The sequence below is a fragment of the Pelodiscus sinensis genome, chromosome 3 (genome assembly GCF_049634645.1).
Source record: "Pelodiscus sinensis isolate JC-2024 chromosome 3, ASM4963464v1, whole genome shotgun sequence".
NCBI lineage: Eukaryota > Metazoa > Chordata > Testudines > Trionychidae > Pelodiscus > Pelodiscus sinensis.
In genome coordinates, this window is record NC_134713.1 from 151,301,623 (window position 1) to 151,323,346 (window position 21,724).

Genomic DNA, 21,724 nt, shown 5'->3' on the forward strand with positions numbered 1-21,724 from the left:
TTCATAGAAGTAACAGTGTCTTTGTATGAAATAGTACACAAGGCAGTGGAATCCCAATTTCAGAACACTGCTGTGTTATACTAATAATTATTAGTATTAAATTATAGTAAGTCTTAAAGCTAACAAGTGTATCACAGAGTCTTAAAGCTAACAAGTGTATCACAGAAGTGTCTAAATTCTTGTATAGAGTACTGTTTCAATCTGACCCTTGAGCACAGAGATTCATATGAAAAAACTCTGACTTCAGTGAGCTTTGGCTCAAACTAGAGGCCAGTTGTTGCCTGGAGTGTGCTATTTATTAATGGCCATAGAGGGATATGAAAAGGGTTTCAAGGTGGGGCATGTGGAAATTACATAGATCATATAGGAGATGTGCTGTCACTAAACCATGGATGTGCCCAGGATGAGTTTACTTTTCATTACAGCAAAGAGGTTGAAAATCTCTGCTTCAAGCACAAAATTCAGCTCAACTTTAAGTACAATTGCTGCTTCTAAAGTTTATTTTAAGCAAATGAAGTTCAAAGCAAAATAGCTATTCTTAGCAAAATGAATGTAATACTTACATCGAAAGTCCAGCCAATCAGAATGATGGCGATTAAACAAAATGTTAGCAGGATAACCATTGCACACAATCTAAAGTGCTAATTGCAAAAGCAATTTTTAAAACTTGTCAGAAAGAGCAAAGCAGTTTTAAAATAGGAACCAACAGGTGGAAAAGGTAGCAATTTAACTGTAAATATTGTAATGAGCTTCATCTTTTTCCAGGCTCCAAGGGACATTTCAAAATCTGTAATATTGATTAAAAATAAAGGGCAAAAAGCAAACAGATACACAGCTAACACATACACAAACAAACTCGAAGTGATCCACTAAATGTAACCTGCCTTGCCAGATCTTTAACTTATTGGAAAACTTGCTCCACTTAATATTGACACAGAGATGTACAAATCAATACACTCAGAATGAGTGATATATTTTAATTTAAAAATGTTCAAAATGCTGCAGTAGATCTATGCGCTCAGCACATACAAATCATCAAAACGGTTTCTTCTGGGAACTTAATGCCATCATGTCACAGGATGGAAAGCAAAGATACACATCTCAGGCTGCAAATTCAAAAAAAACCTCTCTCTTTTTAAAATACATAATACAAGTAAAATGAATTAAAAGGAATTTAATTTTACTACTAGTTTAAGAGGAGTTGAACTCATCTGGCAACTTAAGTGCCATGTCTGGGAACATTCACGGTTCTGTATGTTTAAATGTGTATTTTGCAACCTGTGCACCACCTACCTGCTGCCAACATGAAGTTCAGACTGCTTTTCATACTGAATACTTATACAACTTCCAGTAAAATGATACTTGATTAATACTGATTTTAATGAGTACATACGATTAGGGGTTACTTGAATGAATCACAAATTTAATGTAAGTTTGAATATTATTCTTTTACTCCTAAGTGTAGTGAGACATCAGGACTGCGGAAAGATACTGCATTGCTTATAAGTTCAATAGCAGGTTTCATTTTCTCCCGAAGTGAGCATTTAAATATGAAATATATACTGCCATTATTTTTACAGATAATCTCAAATTACCTCAAAATCCTGCCAATGCAGACTTCAATTTAAGCAGTGAGAATGCTTTAGTGATGAAAATGTGACTTCTTCAGGAGCTGGGGAAAATACTCAATGTTTGATGTGGGCATATTTAAATTGTGACTTTTCAAAAACTCTGACATTTATCATCCTATCTATGAAGTTTTATGGAACAATTTTATATAATAAGGCAAATCTAATTCCATGTCACAAATCATCCCTATTTCTCTTCCCTACTCTTCTTTATAAATGGAAATACGAAAGAAAAGAAGACCATTGTTGTCATTAGCTCTACCTTCTACCTGAAGTCACAATCTTCATTTGTAACCTCAGATGTAGTTGCTGTAAAAGTGTTTCTGCTGCAAAAAAAAAATCAGTGAGTAAGCAAAAGCAGACCAAATGTGATCTGTAAAGCTTTTTATTTACTATTGTAATTAAAACCAAATTTATTATTAGCTGCTGAGTATGTAAAATGGAACATGCATATCAGCAAACATACCATTTTAACTAACATTTTCTTCCTGGTATTTTCAAATCCAGAAGCTGTAATAGAATAGCCTCAACAACCCACTCCACTCCCCTTCAGTTAAAAACAAAAAAAGTGAATGAAGTCTCCCTGACTTGTGCTCAACAGTTAATTAAGATTCTCTTTTAAAAATATTCTTGTCTTAAACTTACAGTATCCTTTCCGTAATGGACAGCTTTAGATGATGCAGTCACACATTTCATATATTGTTTAGAAAAGAGTCCCTGCAAAGTTGCAGACAATAGATTAAGCCACACCACATCAATAAACTGGCAGGTGTGGAAGGAACTTCAGAATATGACTACAAGTTGTTGGTTTTTGTTTTTAAATGCTCAGCCAGCATACCCAGGAGCTGTGAGTTCTGTAGCTGCTTCAAAAGTTGGCTCAATTTCTTACATATTTAGTGGGGAAAAGTGGGAATATGTTGACACCGATGTATGACAAAACATATTCAAACTGTGATTAACAGCTCAGGTGAATTTTAGAGTGATTGTAGAGAATAATAAATACTTTCAACTAGACAGTTTTTACAGGAAACATACTGAGGGGGTCTAAAAATATACAAAAAAATTAAGTTATTTTTAATACTAAAATTAAATATATGCGTATACAAAGTTTTAGTTGTGGAATGTCAAAATACCATATAACAAAGAAGTTTCAGGGCTAACAGCTTGAACGTGGAATACAGAGAGAACAGAAACTTTCAAAAGCAACGAGGAGTCCTGTGGCACCTTATAGACTAACTGAAGTGTAGGAGCATAAGCTTTCGTGGGCAAAGACCCACTTCGTCAGATGCATGTAGTGGAAATTTCCAGAGACAGGAATAAATATGCAGGCCAGGATCAGGCTGGAGATGACGAGGTGGATCCAATCAAGGAGGATGAGGCCCACTTCTAGCAGCTGATCTGGAGGTGTGAATTCCAAGAGAGCAGAAGCTGCTTTTGTAGTTAGCAAGCCATTCACAGTCTTTGTTTAATCCAGAGTTGATTGTGTCAAACTTAAAGATGAACTGTAGCTCAGCAGTTTCTCTTTGAAGTCTGGTCCTGAAGTTTTTTTGCTGCAGGATGGCTACTTTTAGATCTGCAATTGTGTGTCCAGGAAGATTGAAGTGTTCCCCTACAGGTTTTTGTATGTTGCCATTCCTAATATCAGATTTGTGTCCATTGATTCTTTTACGTAGGGACTGTCCTGTTTGGCCGATGTATATAGCAGTATATGTATACTGTATAAAGATGTATAAAGGAGGCTGCCAGACAACTCTCCAATACCAAATTCTACAGGCCACTTTCCTCAGATCCCACTAAGGAATACACTAAGAAACTGCACCATCTGCTCAGGACACTCCCTAAACAAACACAGGAACAAATCGACACACCTTTAGAGCCCCTACCAGGGTTGTTCTATCTATTACCCAAGATCCACAAACCTGGAAATCCCGGACGCCCCATCATCTCGGGCATTGGCACTCTTATTGAAGGACTGTCTGGCTATGTGGACTCTCTACTCAGACCCTACGCCACCAGCACTCCCAGTTACCTTCGTGACACTACAGATTTCCTGAGAAAACTACAATGCATAGGTGATCTTCCAGAAAACACCATCCTAGCCACCATGGATGTAGAGGCTCTCTACACAAACATCCCACATGCAGATGGAGTACAAGCTGTCAGGAACAGTATTCCTGATGATGCCACAGCACAACTGGTGGCTGAACTCTGTGAATTTATCCTCACACACAACTATTTCAGATTTGGTGACAACATATACCTCCAGACCAGTGGCACTGCTATGGGCACCCGCATGGCCCCACAATACGCCAACATTTTTATGGCTGACCTGGAACAACGCTTCCTCAGCTCTTGTCCACTTACACCCCTTCTCTACCTACGCTACATCGATGACATCTTCATCATCTGGACCCATGGGAAGGAGACTCTGGAAGAATTTCACCATGATTTCAACAGCTTCCACCCCACCATCAACCTCAGCATGGACCAATCTACACGGGAGGTCCATTTCCTGGACACCACGATACAAATAAGTGACGGTCATATCAATACCACCCTATACCGAAAACCTACCGACCGCTATACTTACCTGCATGCCTCCAGTTTCCATCCCGGACACACCACACGATCCATTGTTTACAGCCAAGCACTGAGGTACAACCGCATATGCTCCAACCCCTCAGACAGAGACCAACACCTACAAGATCTTCAACAAGCATTCTGTAAACTGCGATACCCACACGAGGAAGTGAGGAGACAGATTGACAGAGCCAGACGTGTACCCAGAAGCCTCCTGCTACGGGACAAGCCCAAGAAAGAAACCAACAGAACACCACTGGCCATCACCTACAGTCCCCAGCTAAAACCTCTCCAACGCATCATTCGTGATCTACAACCCATCCTGGACAATGATCCCTCGCTTTCACAGGCCTTGGGAGGTAGGCCGGTCCTTGCCCACAGACAACCCGCCAACCTGAAGCATATTCTCACCAGCAACTACACACCGCACCATAATAACTCGAACTCAGGAACCAATCCTTGCAACAAACCTCGGTGCCAACTCTGCCCACATATATACACCAGCAACACCATCACAGGACCTAACCAGATCAGCCATACTGTCACTGGTACATTCTCCTGCAAATCCACCAACGTAATATATGCCATCATGTGCCAACAATGCCCCACTGCTATATATATCGGCCAAACAGGACAGTCCCTACGTAAAAGAATCAATGGACACAAATCTGATATTAGGAATGGCAACATACAAAAACCTGTAGGGGAACACTTCAATCTTCCTGGACATACAATTGCAGATCTAAAAGTAGCCATCCTGCAGCAAAAAAACTTCAGGACCAGACTTCAAAGAGAAACTGCTGAACTACAGTTCATCTTTAAGTTTGACACAATCAATTCTGAATTAAACAAAGACTGTGAATGGCTTGCTAACTACAAAAGCAGCTTCTGCTCTCTTGGAATTCACACCTCCAGATCAGCTGCTAGAAGTGGGCCTCATCCTCCTTGATTGGATCCACCTCGTCATCTCCAGCCTGATCCTGGCTTGCATATTTATTCCTGCCTCTGGAAATTTCCACTACATGCATCTGACGAAGTGGGTCTTTGCCCACGAAAGCTTATGCTCCTACACTTCAGTTAGTCTATAAGGTGCCACAGGACTCCTCGTTGCTTTTGCAGATTCAGACTAACACGGCTACCCCTCTGATACCAGAAACTTTCAGGTCAATACTTCAAAAGGCTGTCCTCCACTGGCTTTAGATGCATTATTTCTTGATTTTCTTTTCTATTTATCTGATCAATCCATTTAGTGGGTGTTCCTACCACTCTTACTCTTTCAATGGGCACCTCTCCAGGCTATGTCTTTGTCCCTATGTTCTTCCCTATACACATTCTTTCTGCTCAAGACCTGCATCTATCCATCTAATCATGTATCTTATCTTTTTCGTCTGACATCTTTATGGATATCAAAGCAACAATTTGATATTCAAGGCTAACAGAGATTTAGATTTCTCTCTATGATTTCTTTATCATACCAAGAAGAAACACCACATTATTGCTCCTGTCCATAAACTGGAAGAAAACGTGCTCCCTTCTAGTTTAGATCCATCAAAAAGTATTTCAAAGCGCTGTCCTCTTCTGGATATTCAGACTTCCAAAGCTCTTGTTTAGGCTCTCATCATTTTGCACTTTCCATATCTTAGCTTCCCCTTCACTGGCATTGATACCAAATACTTTGCCCTCTCTGGTCCATCCAAACCATTATTGTTAGGAACATCTTCGTAGCTACTGCTGGAAATGGGCCACTAGAGCTTTTTGATGGGTCTCTCCACTGCACAATTCTACAGCTGCTTTGACGGTAGCGTGGGCCCAACTTTCTAACATTTTATCAATAATGCAAGTGACAGAAGGAAACGGTGGCTTACCAAAGTTTTGCTCTATTAGTCATCTCTGAATGGAATATCAAGGAACAAAGAAACAGCACTTTCTTGTTGCAGGCCTCACTCCTGGCTGAATTCCAAAAACTGCAAACACTTAAGATGTTACAGCATTTCAAAATAGTGTCATGAGATTATTTTATAATGGAAATCGTTAGGCCACCTATGTATAAAGGCTGTTTAAAGAGTGGTTAAGAAAAAGTATCCTGAGGTTTTGATTGGCAGTTTTATGAAAGGCCAGATAAAGTTCAGAAATGGAACCCTACAACTCATTTCAAATCTAGAACCCTACAACTCATTTCATGCAGGGATCCTATTCAGAAGTGAGGTAAATTCCAGAAAAGTGGATATTTGGCAGAAACTTTCTCCAGCTTCAAAATATGTCCAACCTTAAAATAGTAAATAGGTCAAATCCTTTTAGCGGCTTATATGAAAACACCCATTTTTGCATTTCTCTCGTTTTCTCCACCGTGCCATTTCCAGGAAAGAAAAATAAAATAGCCTCAATTTGCTTGCCTGGTATCAAAGGAATATAAGTGAATTCTAGAAAGCCACTTCTTCAATGAGTCATAAATTCAACCTGGAATCCCCCACCTCCTCATCTTCTTGTATGAACACATGGAACAAACAAGTTGACTTGCATTCATTTTGTTGCTCTCGAGAGCCCCCATCTTTCTTTTGTATGATTTCTAAATAAACTAACTCTTTACTTACCTTATTGCAAAGTGACAAGTATACATACTACTGTAAGTATACAAACAACAGATTAATGTATATAACTTATACTTAAAAAATAAAATAACTTACATAAGTGTTTCTTAAAGGAGGTTGCAGGCACACTTTGAAAAAGTTGCTCACAGTCTGCTTCTGTTTGTTTACCCAAAGGCTCCCATTGGCTCAGGTGTACCCCTCCCATCCCAATACTATGTTGTCTTGTGCTTAATAAAGCTTGCAGTAAAGAACTATGTTGTAAATGAAAAAGGGATACAAACAAGACTTTTAAAGATATTAGGGTATGTCTACACAGCAAAGTTATTTCGAAATAACTTTACTTGCGTCTACACAGCCAAACCGCTATTTCAGAATTAATTCGAAATAGCAGAGTGCTTATTTCGAATTTGGTAAACCTCATTCCACAAGGAATAACGCCAAATTTGAAATAGCTATTTTGAAATAAGTGCTGTGTAGACACTTATTTCAAAATATGGGGCCTCCAGCCTTCCCAAGGTGCCCTGGTGGCCACTCCAGCCCCAACCAAGAACACTCCTCTCCCTCCCCCGCTCCCTTAAAGGCGCAGATTCTGGCCACAGTGCCTGTGCCAGCTCCAAGCCTGCCAGCCCAGAGACAGCAATCTCTGCCCTGATCCAGTGGCCCCAAAACATGAGCCAGCAAGCCACTGGCAGCCAGACCTCCACCTCTCCCCAGGAGCAGTCTGCCAGCTCCCAGGAGCCTGACAGGGCCCGGAGAAGACAGGCACCTTCCTGGTCCAGGGTGGAGATCATGGACTTTATTCAGGTTTGGAGGGGATGCTCCAAACATCCATGATCTTCGCACTAGATGGAGGAGTGCGGCTATCTATGGCAGGATAGCTGCCAGCCTGGCCACCAAATGCCACATGCGAACCCAGGAGCAGGTTTGCATGAAAATCAAGTTGGTCTGGCGAGACCCCCAACCCTGAGCTTCCCCTCCCCTTTCTTCCCCTTGCTTCCCCTTCCAGCTCCCTCCTCCCAGGTTTCTTCCTCCCCTCTCCCACCTTCTCTTCTCCCCTCTCCCACCTCCTTTCCTCAGTCTCACCAGAGTTTCATTCCCTCTTCTCCCCCCATTTTGTTAAATAAAGAGCATTTGTGTTCATGAAAATACATGTATTTACATGTATTTTATTTGACATCAGGAAGGGGGGTTAGGGAGGGATAAGTGGAAGGATGTGAGGGAGGAATGAGGCACAAGCCCCCAGTGGAGCACACCAGGGAGGCTCTTAGTGCTCCTCAGGGTGGAAGGTTTCCCGCAGGGCCTCCTGGATACTGACAGCCCCCTGATGGACCTGCCGGATGGCAGCCTGCAAAAAGTGCAGCCAGGCTTGCAGCAACACGTCCACGAGAAGCACCAGAGTGCCCAGGGGCAGCTCTGGCTCTATGTGGCAGAGTGCTGTGGTGTCCAGAGTGAGGGCAACCAGAGCATGCAGAGACAAAATGCTTTGCTATCCCTCATTGAGCAAGAAGGGGAAGCTGAGAATCGGCTGTCCGGGAGGTCCCTTTAAGCACAGGCCTCAGATAGCCTCAGGCAGCAGCCACACAAAGTAACTCCTGACCTGATGCCCTGCCAGACCTGGTTCCGGCCAGACTTAAATGCAATTAGGCGTCCACTCAGTATGGACGTGCTATTTTGAAATAGAAGTGTTATTTCGAAATAAGATATTTCGAATAAGATATTACGAAATAACGCTCAGACATATCCTTACAGAATAAAGGTTTTAATTCTATATGTTAGCGTGATGAAGCAGAGGTATGAGCTAGTAGATTCCAATGTGGACTCCATGTGAAAAAGAATAATCAAACACACACTAATTTTTGGTAATTTTTAAAGCAAATTATTAAACAATACAAAACATCTCTAAATATTTTTATATTACATATTTGATCAAATGGAGTATTTATACTAATCCTGTGAAAACATGACCACTCATGGAATTCATTTAAGGTTTTACAAAGTTCAGCATGTACATTTACTAAAATGATTAGAAGACAAAGTGTATAGATTTACTTAATATACATACCAAAAAGCACTTTATGCTTGTTTTTGATAAAAAAAATTAGAAAAGAAATAATAAATCAGTGGTAATCACCACTCTGTGTTCAAAGAGGTCTCCATTTTTAGTATATAGGCATCTTTTCTTCCATCTTCTCTATATACCACATGCACTATAAACCCTATTCTGCGTCACTGATTTTAAACTTAGCCTATAAAATCATTTTGCATACATTACAAATAACAATATATGCCCCAGTTTGAATATTGAGGTAGTAATTCAATCTCAAGGTTCTTCTGACAGGATTGTAGTTACCACTCTTAGAAGGCTTTGGCTAATATCCTACAAAGTGAATTTACAAACATCTGTTGTGCAGGAGACCATATTTATATTGTATAAAACTAGGAAGAGTACTAAATTCTTTTTGGTGCATTCAATAAGTTTCAGGAATCTGGTGCTAGTATGTGATCAATACTACATTTTTTAAAAAAGATAATAATTTATATGTTCCCATGTTCATAACCTGTGCCATACATATACTCTAACATCCCTTACCCCTTTTTAAATAAAACTTAATTTTCTCATATATTTATACAAGAGAGCAGCATATGGTAGGTTAAGGCAAGACACTTAGAGCTCTGTACAAGCCTAAAAGGAATTTTTATCTCCAAGTGACAAATTTCATGAAAATAAGTATGTGAATAAACATGCTTTGTATTTTCACAAGATAGTCTCTCAATGTAAAAAACCTAAACATTTTCCTAACAGTTTTTGGCTTTTAAAAAAGGAGACTTAACTTAAATGCCCAACTTCTCTAGGAACTATTTTTGACTAACATTTTAAAAACAGATTAATTTTAAGTTGGTGGTATTACTTTAAGCTGCATCTACATAGATGCAATTGTTATCGATATGCACAACAAATAGGCTTACCAGTTCTAATTTCTTAACTGCTAATTCAGTTTCTTTAAGTTAGTATACTATCTCAGAAAGATCATTTAAGCAACTTTACCAGAAGGCAAACTAAATAAGCAAATGTTTTGCTTGTTTCAGTCCATTGAAAATGTTTATAAAATAGAAAACAGCCCCCAATCTTAAACTGCTGTTCATCCTTACCTAAAGGATGATTAATAGCTCAGGATAAATTGTTTATAGGATCTTGGCACACAGACTTATGTTTTGTACCTTATGATCTCACTATACAATTAAAATGCAATAATCATTTTGAGGAAAAAAGTCAAAGTAGTCACAATAGAAAAACAGAATGGGATGTCAGGAATGGCATGAGAGAACTTGGACAAACAAATTAACAAAAAGATTATCACTCTATATTCCCCAAATGCAAGAAGAGACATTGGAAACTTCAACAGCAATTCACAATGCAACAAGACAGAGAATAAAATGCTAACGGACAACAGCATGCAAGCTCTCAAGCCCTGTGTACTGAAGATGGATAATAAGGTAAAGAATATACATAAGGGTATTCAAGGGGCTGCTTCACACAATTGTTGGGGAAAGGCATCGGTTCTCTCAGCATAAGATAGACTGAGCCTTGACATAAAGGAATGAGCCTTGACATAAGGCAGTGCCTCCTAAACTTCTTTAATGCTATCATAACTGAAGCTTGGAGACTGTTCAGGTTATCACACAATGAACATACAGATAGCCTGATTAATTTCTTCAAAATCCTCTTGTTCAGTGGGACTGAAATTATAAACATTTCCTGAACATGAACCTTCCTTCTAAATGAATATTTAAGCGGCAAGAAAGGAATCTTTACAGGGCATCAAAGCAAACTTAGAGTACAGTAATCCCAAAACAGTACTCATCCTCCAGCAATCTGTTATATGAATACATGCTAAGAGACTGCGGGAATAAATAATAGTAATATCACAAATTCATTCCATGAAAAAAAAAACATGCTATCAAAAGCATACATGAACAACATGCTCCTGTTTTACTTGAGGAGTCACTATTGAACTTGACAGGACAGAAACACAGACCAAAGCAGAAGGATAGATACAAGAGAGATACACAATGGCACATAAAAAAAAAAAAAAAAAGATCCTCCAGGTGAACATATTTGAGAACTCAGATTTTATAAAGAAACTCACCGGTCATAAAAGACTAAATATATACCTAGCTTTCAGTGATGTGAACAATTTGCTCAACTGCGTGGCTGTGTCTACACTGGGCCACTTATTCCGGAAAATCAGCCGCTTTTCCGGAATAAGCTGCGAGCTGTCTACACTGGCCCTTGAATTTCCGGAAAAGCAACGATGCTCTACTGTACAAAATCAGCTGCTATTCCGGAAAAACTATTCTGCTCCTGCTCAGGCATAAGTCCTTATTCCAGAACACTGTTCCGGAAAAGGGCCAGTGTAGACAGCCCAGTTGTCTTTTCCGGAAAAAAGCCCCGATCGCGAAAATGGCGATCAGGGCTCTTTTCCGGAAAAGCGCGTCTACATTGGCCACAAATGCTTTTCCGGAAAAAAGGGCTTTTCCGGAAAAGCAGCCTGCCAATGTAGATGCTCCTTTTCCGGAAAAACTGAAAACGGAATAGTATTCCATTTTAAGCATTTCTGGAAATTCATGCCAGTGTAGACGCAGCCCGTTAGTATAGATAACGAAATAAGTGCAAGTTAACTAGAAAACCCAAGTCTGAGAGGCACTACTGAACATCAGAAATGGTAGTCAATTCCCTTGTTCAATCAACACTCAAGTACTTCATGTAGCTCCAGTAAACACTAATACTCATATAAACAATGTGAACAAATTAAGGTGAGATCAAGTCTATGGTAATAGTGTGGAAGGAAGATATTAAGTACTGGATCTCTCTAAAGATTTTAGGGAAGCCCATTTTTAATTACCAAACCATTCCTCACCCAGCCCAGGGACAGAACTCACTAGGGCCTGCCAATACAAATCCCGCATCTTAACCTCCCTAGTGTAAGTGGGGTCAAAATGTCCTACATCTCCCTAGTTGTGGTCACTTTACCAGTCTGGTAATTTTGATAAACTCCTAAAACATTTCTCTCTTTACGTTTAACTAGTCTGGTACCAGCAACGTTTCTAAGAGCTGTTGTTGTGCTTGGGCTGTGTCTGATTTGATTAGCTTTGTGAACAGCTTAACTCCCTACTAGAATAATCTGTTTTGTGAAAGTCAAGGCCATTTTGACTACATCTACACTGCACAGTTATTTCGGAATAAACTATTCTGGAATACTTATTCCGAAATATGCTATTTCAGAACAGCACATCTACACTGCAGGGAAGCCCCAAAATTAGTCCGAGGCAGGCTTCCCTAATGTAGACGTGCTATCTCAATTTAGAGCCCCAGGAGGAATAACTTAGCCCCTCACCAGGGCCATTCTATTTCAAAACAGCAGAAGTGGAGCGCTTACACATGCCTTATTTTGAAATAGTTATTTCGGAATACGCATTATTCTTCATAGAATGAGGTTTACAGAAGTCGGAATAAGCCGTCCATTATAACGGAACTGCTGTGTAGACGCTCGCATAGTTATTTCGGAATAGCAGCTGTTATTCCGAAATAACTTTGCTGTGTAGACACACCCTTTGAGACCTTATGGATATTTGTTTATTTAAAATATTTTTACCTCACCTCTCTATTTAAAATATTTTAAAATGTTATATATTTATATAAAAGAATAAAATACAAGGCCCCAAAGGGGAACATAAAACCTGCTAAGACACCACAGGAGGCGGGACACACACACACACACCCATCCACCCAATAAAAACACGGGTAAGAAGGGTGGCTTTAGCCTGGCACTGAAACAATGCCAGCAAAAGTGCCAGGCAAATGTCCCAAAGAAGAGGGAATTCCATAGCTTGGGAGCAAAGGCTGAGAAGGCCCTGCTCCAAGTAGACATCAGCCTTATCTCCGTAAGTGGAGGAGCATGGAGTAGAGCCTTCCCAACTGACCTCTGAAATGGCAGAAAAGAGTGAAAAATGCTTTTAAAAACATGGAGAAACTGATATTCAGATTCCTTTGGGTAATATGTGTAAGCGGACAAGGCACAGTTGACCACTTCGAGCTCCTCCAGCAAGGCAGAATAAAATAAAGAAGATATGAAATGCATCTGAATGTCCAGTTTGTTTCTCCCCATCTCCACCCCATTGAGGACAAACTGTATCTTGAGTTTCATCTTATCTTCCTTTGGAGGCATAAGAACAAAATGTGCGCCTAATACACTTTGAAAAAGAACATACAGCAGAATGGACAATACCTCAAGGATATTTTATCTATATTAAGCAATGAGTCTGAGCATTCACATGTTCTCTAAAAATCCTACGCATAGGAAGCAAGAATTATTCTCCTTCTAGAACAGCACCTTCTCAACTGATTTGCTGAGGTCTCTTCCAACCGTGTGAGTCTATGATTCATGGACCACCATGCAAGCTGTGTGACTGGATATTTGGTATCTTTTTCACTTTTTCCAAACCTGTCTAACAAAGAATGACAGGAATAAGCTGTCCTGCCCTGAAGAGGCTTGATTAAAACAAGATCTATACGGTAGTAGAGTATTGGAATTTCTGTGCTATGTTTAGATATGAACTTTGTGGTGTTTTAAATGACTCATTCATACTTTAACTTTTAAACAGGTGGTCTATATAGGACAAGATACCTTTCCTTCAAAATCAGAAGGAATAAAGGAACAGAGAACATTTTTCACATGGTGTGCATATTTGTGCATGAAACTCCTTTCTTACACACAAAAAAGAATGGATTAACAAAATACATACTGAATTATTATCATGATGATACAATGGTGTTCAGTAAGTACTCTTATACAGAGGAATTAGAAAGAAATAGTTTTTAAAATAGTTTCAGAGACGTCCTACAAAGGCCACCCTCGCTATAAGTCCAAGGTACATTCCAAAACACTTGGACTTCTAGCGAAACAAAGGGGGAAATTTTTTCCCCACAGCTGACTTCCGTTTGTGCGTTTTTTGTTTTTTTTGCACAACTAAAGAGTGGGGTATGGGAGGACTTTTAATGCATCAGTTCCTACATACTCATATAAACAATGAGTTCTGTCAATGACTTCAGTGCAGAATGGATATGTACCGGGGAACTTATAACGGGGATGCCCTGTATTTACGATAGTTAAACCACAAAAAATCTGAGGAAGTGAGCTGTAGCTCACGAAACCTTATGCTCTAATACCCTAATAAATGTAGCAAAATGCAGGACAATGTAGCACTTTAAAGACTAACAAGATGGTTTATTAGATGATGAGCTTTCGCGGGCCAGACCCACTTCCTCAAAATGTGTTAGTCTTTAAAGTGCCACTGGACTCGTATTTATAGTCCTGTATTTTCTGCTTTTAGTTTCTTTTTAAAGATTACTCCATAAAATACTGATTATACAAATCCTTTAGTTTCTTTCCACCTTGTTCATAGCATCTCTAGACCTGGAAAAACTTCACTCCATCTGTATGTTGTGCACCCTCACTATTTTCAAAACCCAACCTTCCACACTTGTCTTTGCACTGGTAATCCTACTCAGGTACTCTTCAAAAAACACACTAATACCTGGTAGATATTTAAAATAATCCCAAATGGCACAGCTCAATGACATTAATTTAATAACAGAAAAACAAAATATTCTCAGAACACAAATCTTCATCCTGTCCCTTCCTCATTGACTCCCCAATATGTGGCAGTGTCTTAGAAACATCTATGTCATCTACCATTCTGCAAAAGGTTCTGCAAACATTGCCCTTTGCCTCTATTTTGAATCCGGTGGGGGACTCTACATATAATTGAGGCATTACATTGTTATCTCCTTGGAGCAGGGATTTTGTCTCCTTAGATTTGTAAAACACTACACACATGTAGCTCTATATTTATTAGAAACACTAAAACTGATTTTGAAATTACAAAATGGTAGTATTAATCTAATTTGCTCTTGGGACACTTTATAAATAGAAGTTATTTTACACACCTAGATGTTTTCATTTTATTAGTACACCTTTATATGAACAGAACTAAGCATTTTAAGGCTCAAGATATGCAGAATAGCATTTTACTTCCATACCATCAAAAAATATATATTTTTTTTAAAATGCAGCCCTGAACATATTGACACTATTTTTAGATGAAGACCTGTAATTAATGTCTGCTCTTTGTCTAAGAAAACATCTGTGTAATTAGTCAAATTAATTAATTCTAATTCATCCACACAAATGATTTTTTTAGCTCTGAAATCAATCATTTCAACACCCAAGATGCTATCAACTAAACAAATTTTCCAATAAGTGATACAGTAGATCAAGTTCAAATTATGAATGTGTCACTTTTCTTCCCAGTTGTGTCTGAAGTGTTTTCCAACATTCCCCTGTTGTGTCAACATTTTGACATTTATACTGTAAACAAAACATGATCAGGTATTCTGAAAGCTACCCAGTTTATAGCTAGTTGTAATTACAAAAAATGCCAAGCTTTTCATCCACAGTCCTTGTAAAATAGACCACCTCACACACATACTCGCTTTTTTAACTGGGAGCTTTCATCATTAGCGTTAAGTGGCTGAAAATGAAAGAACTGTTTTGATTGTAGGATTTAAAAATTTAAAACTATCTTTTCTACAATTGTTTAATATTTATACAGAAGTGCCAATCTCACACCACGCACATTTTTAAATGTCAACATATTGAAGGTTTCACGAGGAAAATGCGCAAAAGAACAAACCTAGAATTTCATACTATAAGCATTAGATCAGCTATTACAACATAATTCAGAATTTCTTAAAAGCACCAGCATTTTCTTCAAAATGTATTTTTCCCATCTGAGCTCATATGCAATATTTTCAAAACATTAAAAAGTAGAGGACCATATTTTTGGGAGGTCAGCTCAAGAGAAAACATGATTTTCTATAGCATTACTGCTGTTACTATAGTACAAAGACAACAAAATTAAGTTGCTGCTATCTCAGTGTATATGATTACAGCTGCATCCTAATTCAAAGGCGGCATTTCTGTTTATATTAAAATCCTTTGACTAAAATCTAGATATTTGCTCATTTGCTATAATTGTTTCATTTTTCCCATTTAAATCAGGGAAAAGGTCTAGGGGGATCATATAAAACTCGTAAGTGCTTGTTTTATGAATCTGGCCCTTAGTCAAGAAGTTACATTCAAAAGTCTTTTAATCACCTTCTGGCCAGAATTTACTGGATTGTATGTAAGTTCAAGTTCAAGGGTATTAAAATGTGTAAAGGAGACTTTGAAGAAATGGCTGGGTTATAGATTTTAACTTCTTAACTAGAAAACTGACTCGAAATAGATTTTCTAATTTACAATGAATCAAAAGAAAAAACATTAGACCATAGCAAAAGTGGCACAAATGTATCAAAAAGCAAATGAATAAACATTTGAGAAGATTTATTATTAGAAATTGTAATAAATTTTGGAAAGATGAATTGATTTTAGTTAAAAGGTATAACTGACAATTTATTGGGCGGGAAGATGCATTATTTTCCAATTGTTATCCACCCACAGTAAAACTGATTTGTGTCCTATTGTATTTTATGGAAAAGGAGAGAGCAACTTTCAGTGATTTAGATTAAATGTATTAATCATAACCAAGCACTGTGAACTATATATCTACTATTAAAGAAGATTTTTGACATTTAATTCTGTAGCAATATTTTGGCTCTGTACCACTCTTCCTAAATCCAATTCCTGCTACAGTTGGCAGATTTCTCCCTTTTAATTTTATGAGGCTTAAAGTAGCATTTAACCACCCATGCGGTAAATAATGCAGGATTAGAAATATTTAGTGTTTTGTTTCCCTTTCAAGAGTAGTAATCCATCAAACCCAAACATATTTTCTTAAATTTCTGTTTTGTATTTTATTTGGTGTTAAATATTACTAAAATAAAAATATAATAGTGTTAATATTAATTCCCCTAATCCATTTCCCCCTAAAATCTCTGCAATGAAAATTAATGGAAAAATATGAATATATAAGCCAAAACATTTTTAATACAGGTTAAGAAAAATGTCAGATAGTAATTAGCTTAAATGCCACTGAGAAAAGTATAGTAAAAGTATAGTAAAAGGCTCACATTCTTTAGCACTGAACACAGTATCATAAGGAAGCAAACTCTATGATTATATTGTCAGATTCTTAAAAGTAAGATACACAAACTCCAACAAAAAAACTGGAATGTGACTAAAATAAATAAGTTCAGTGTAATACTTATATGGTTTTCTGACTTTGGGGGAAAATTCAGTTTTTGTTGCAGTCTAGTTTTTTTTCCTGTTTCTCAGATTTGTATTTTTGCTATAGAAAAATCTACTTTATGATACCCTCCTTTAACAATTTCATAAATTTATTCTATATACTGTAAATTGTCGTTAATGTTTCACAATTACACAAATGCTTATTGTTTGTTACAAAAGTTAAAGCAATGCAGTAGACGTAACCCTCCCCTCTGCATCTTCTGATTTAATATTTTTAAACCTACCAGTAACTATAAAGTAACACATAAAATGACTAGGCCTGAAAGATGAGAGAAAAAAATTATTTTCTTTATGAACTGCACAGAACTCTAATCTGACCTTGCTTCTTTCTTTTTCTGCATTGTCAGTCTATTTCCCCTGTTTATGAAGGTCTGTCACACAGTAACACAAGAGAATAAAACATTCATTAAAGTAATAGAATATGACTGTAAAAAATACAAACTTAACAATATTCCCAAGTATTCTGAAGGCAAGCCGTAATATCTGACATTTTTAACTCACTTGTACTAAAAATCCTAGATTTCATATTAGTAGCATCTCAAACATTTCATAATAGATTGGGACATAAAACAGATTGGACATCTCTTATCCAGCACCTTCAGGACCTGACCAGTCCTGAACAAGGGAATTTGCCAGATGAGAGAAAGTTTTCTGCCAAAGCCCCCAGCGACTGAGTCTGACAGCTGGGATGACGGAGGCAGGGGGACTACCCTCAGCCCCTGCTGGTCTGCCTGCTGAACTCCAGCAGCATGCTGGCTCTGGCCCTGGCCCGGCTGCCAGAGGCTGCTGAGTCCCAGCCCCATAGCAATCTTTGGGCCTGGCCCCGCTTTTGTGGGTTGTCTGGGGCTCCAGCCCCATGCTGCCGTTAGTTATTTGGGGCTACCTCAGCCCCCTGGCAGCCCGCAGGCTCCCTCCCTAACCCCACGTTTCCATGGGCTATTGCTGGCCCGATTCTGTGCTGCTAGGGATTGCTGCCAGACTCAGTCCTTCCCACTGCTTCAGCCCAGCCCCTCCTGGATTGTCTTCTTGCCACTAGGCTACCAGGGTTCTCTGATCAAGGAACGTCTGTGGTCCTGCTGGACAACAGATGTTGCTGGACCGGAGGATTCCAGTTATGGGATGTGAAACACGTATTTGATGACATTTTCTATGCATGCCAGTTTCATAATCTAGTGTTATTATATATCCCATCAATAAATAGTACGAAAGCTTTAAAGGTTATATAGAAATAAGCAACCTATATGGACAGTATTTCATCAAAAACTATTCACTTGGAATACTATTAAAAAAAAGTTGCCATAATGATTACTCAGTAGCAGACAGTAAAATAGAAAATGAACAGATAAATACATATTCCTTAATGCTGAAAATTGAAAAATTTAAATTACCTTTCTTTTTAAAATAATTTGCAGAGCTCCTATGTCAGTGTTACGCAAGAATGAAAATGACCGTAACTAAGCTAATCTGATAATTGTATATGGTGGTTATAAAGCCAACAAAAACATTCAAACAGGAATTAGACAGTTAATTTATACCAAAAAAAAAAAAATTGTTCAGAAGTCACTCAAGGAACTCAAATTGACAGGGACCAAGTAGAACAGTTTTTTTGTATGGCAATGGAATGGCAATCCTTTGACTGCATCAATGATTTGTCTTTAGTCATCCATAGTTAACTCAGTAACATTCATATGGTATCCACATAGAAAACAATGATTATTATGTTTTCAAATGGTAATGATATTTCAAATGGAAAAGCTGATGTGTAACACTAACTTATAAATTCCATCCGACAAGGATTTTCTACCTTCCAGTGACAAACCTTCCAGTCTAGGATTATTATAGTTCATTAAGAGTCTTCCATGTAATTATCTTTCCACTGCACGGCTGCTTATTTATCATAATTTTCTTTAAAAAAAAAACAATAACTACATCAGTCTACATAATTCTTTATTGTAACTTGATCTTTACTACAGGCTAAATATAGAACATATTAATATAAAGTAATATCCACTTTTGAAACTCCTTTCTGAAAATCTCAAGTGGTTGTAACATACATCAACTAAATCTAAAAGCTAGTGAAGGAAGAAAGGGCCTTACTGAATACAAGTAAATATCATTCAGCACATATCAACCCTTCACAAAATATGAAAAAGTTGTAAAAAGAATTTTCAGTGTCAGAATGGTTACCAAAGCTAAAACTTGGGCATGATAGAAAGGTTAACACTCCATATTACGAGGGCTCGCTGAACTGCGGCGAGCCCCGCTCGCCAGCCGCGCTGTCCGGCGATCTGCGCCTGCGCAGATCGTTCTGCGCATGCGCTGATCACCCAAACCCGGCTCTTCCGGGTTACAGTCTACTCGCCACGGGCGAATAGATTGTATAATTTGTCGAGCCCTTCATATTACCACTACAAGTGGTTAGAACATCAACTTTACCTCTTATCTGGAAGTTGTCACCTTTTGCAATATCTCTAATGACATATTGTTACACTAGGTCAGTGCTGACTCAGAGGGAAAAGTAATGAATCATCTATCTTTCTGCATTATTGTATGTTCTTTGGAGGTCACGCACCCTAGTACTCAACCTGACTGAAGCAGCTTAGCCTATCTGATATCCAAGACCACCAAATAAAGTGGTACAGCAGGTGGCATTGACAAGAGTGAGAAAATCCCAAGTGCCAATCAAGAATTGACAAAGACCCCTTTTGTTGTTTTAGGAAAGTCACCACCTCTTCCTTGTTTCTGCATCTGTAAAAAAGGTAAAATACTAACCTATCTAATACAGGTGTTAATGATTAGATATTTGTAAAAAGTGCTCTGAACATAACTCCTGGAAGAATGATGAGTCAAAAGATTCTGTAAATTTTATTTGTCAAAACAACACAATATTGTCATGCTAACTTTAACTACTCTGGTATTTTATTTCAAAGCGTATGTCTAACAATACAGACAACAAAAAAAGAACAAGAATATATGTATGTACACACACACACACACTTTTTTTTTTTTAAACAAACGGTCCTTACTAGGCACAATATTATAGAAGTTATATGTCTGTCTATTTGTCTGTCCTCTTCACTGGGGGAAATGCACTCTTCCCCTGGATTTGCCGACTGTAGCTATAGTGGTTATGGACAGGCGTTTCTCACCTGGCCCCAAGCTACTGAGGTTAGAGTGGGCTAGGGCTGTCCCCTCTCCCCAGAACATCCTGAACCTCTCATCTCCAGTCACATCCCTGAGCAATGATTGAAATAAAGAAATACAAAAATTGAGTTAAGGATCTGAGCTACGTTGGGTAAATCTTTTAGCAAGGAAATATTTTCCACATCTCTCAGAATCAGCACAAAAGATTAGTGGAATTTGGGATAACAGAAGAGCTGAGTGAAAGGGAAAGAGCAAAGAAATGAATGTGGAAGGCTGTTGGATGTAGGTGAGAGAAGGATGGAGCAGGTTTTGCGGGGGTGGGGAGAGAGAGATTTTTAGGAAGTTTGGGAGCCTGTCTGAGCCCCTAGCTGACTCCTATTTAGTCAGGCACATCTGCCTCAGTTCCCATGTTTCGCCGTATCCTACCCCTCCAGGCCCTCTCCCAGTGTTCCTTCTAAGATGTGGAGCAGCACAGCTTCACAGGTGATTAATCAGCCATGCCCAGGCAGAAGCTCAGGGCTCTGTGCAAGGAGCTGACTGACTGGGAGGGGCTGACAGCACTACAGCAGCTTAGAGGGAAGACTGCTCCCTTCCCATATGGCCCCCCAGACTCCACCCATTCACTTCCTGGCTCAATGCTTCCACCTGGAGCGAGGTACCAAAGATGTAACTGCAGTGCCACTCCAGCGCAAGGTATATTCAAGCCAGAGGAGGGCAGGATCTTCAGAAGACATGAATTCAGCACATGCACAGTAGTACAAAATTCTTCAAGGAGTAGAACATGAAAATCAGATCTACAAACTTGAAAGTGCAAAACTGATACACTTGCAAGTTTCTGAAGGTTCAGTTAAGGATGTTCAATGAATCTCTCTCCCTCAGTATATTATTTAATGTTCTTTAAATCTGATAACTAAGGTCACACGCCTGCCACCGTCCTACTTCTCCAAAAATCAAGAAAATACTGAAGAGCACCTATATTATTTTCATGATACATCTTGCATTAGAAAAGGTGAAAGACCACAGGATTTCAACCATGGCCCCCTTTGCCCATTCCATGATACAGTGCTAGATTAACTCAGATAAACACAAACTATTTTCTGAGTCCCTAGATAAGTCTTCCAATGATGAATTGTTAAAGTTATTGCTCAAGGTTTAGTTTCATTCATCAATCTCAGAACTAACTTTTGCATAATATTTTTAGCATGTTTCTATTGCATACATATTAAAACCATTTTATAATAAAAAATACACACTATTATATATACACCAAAATAAAAAAACAAACTGTTGTTGCTTTGAATCACAAACCAAATTATGAAAAATTCTAATTCCCAGTTTAGATATGATGGCAACACATCTAAAACTCCTTGATATAAAGGGCTGCTGAAAGACATGGTGTCTATGTAATCAAATGAAGGGACAAAAGTATCAATAGCTCAGCTGCCAGTACAGGTCTAGAAAACAAAAAGAAAAA

General features: G+C 38.5%; 1 protein-coding gene across 7 annotated transcripts in view; it reads right to left on the reverse strand.

Moving 5' to 3' along the window:
- GPATCH2 (G-patch domain containing 2) overlaps positions 1-21,724 on the reverse strand; it is a 176,829-nt gene that overhangs the window by 116,175 nt on the left and 38,930 nt on the right. The window contains exon 6 of one of the 7 annotated variants that reach the window (XM_075925207.1): positions 7,845-13,299. The exons of 4 other annotated variants lie outside the window; for them this stretch is intronic. In XM_075925207.1, coding sequence (XP_075781322.1) covers positions 13,285-13,299 — 15 coding nt within the window. In that variant the 3' untranslated portion in view covers positions 7,845-13,284. Of the gene's footprint in view, positions 1-7,844; positions 13,304-20,003; positions 21,705-21,724 lie in introns of those variants that run through there. 2 more of the 7 variants (XM_014580749.3, XM_025178606.2) reach the window with 2 other exon arrangements.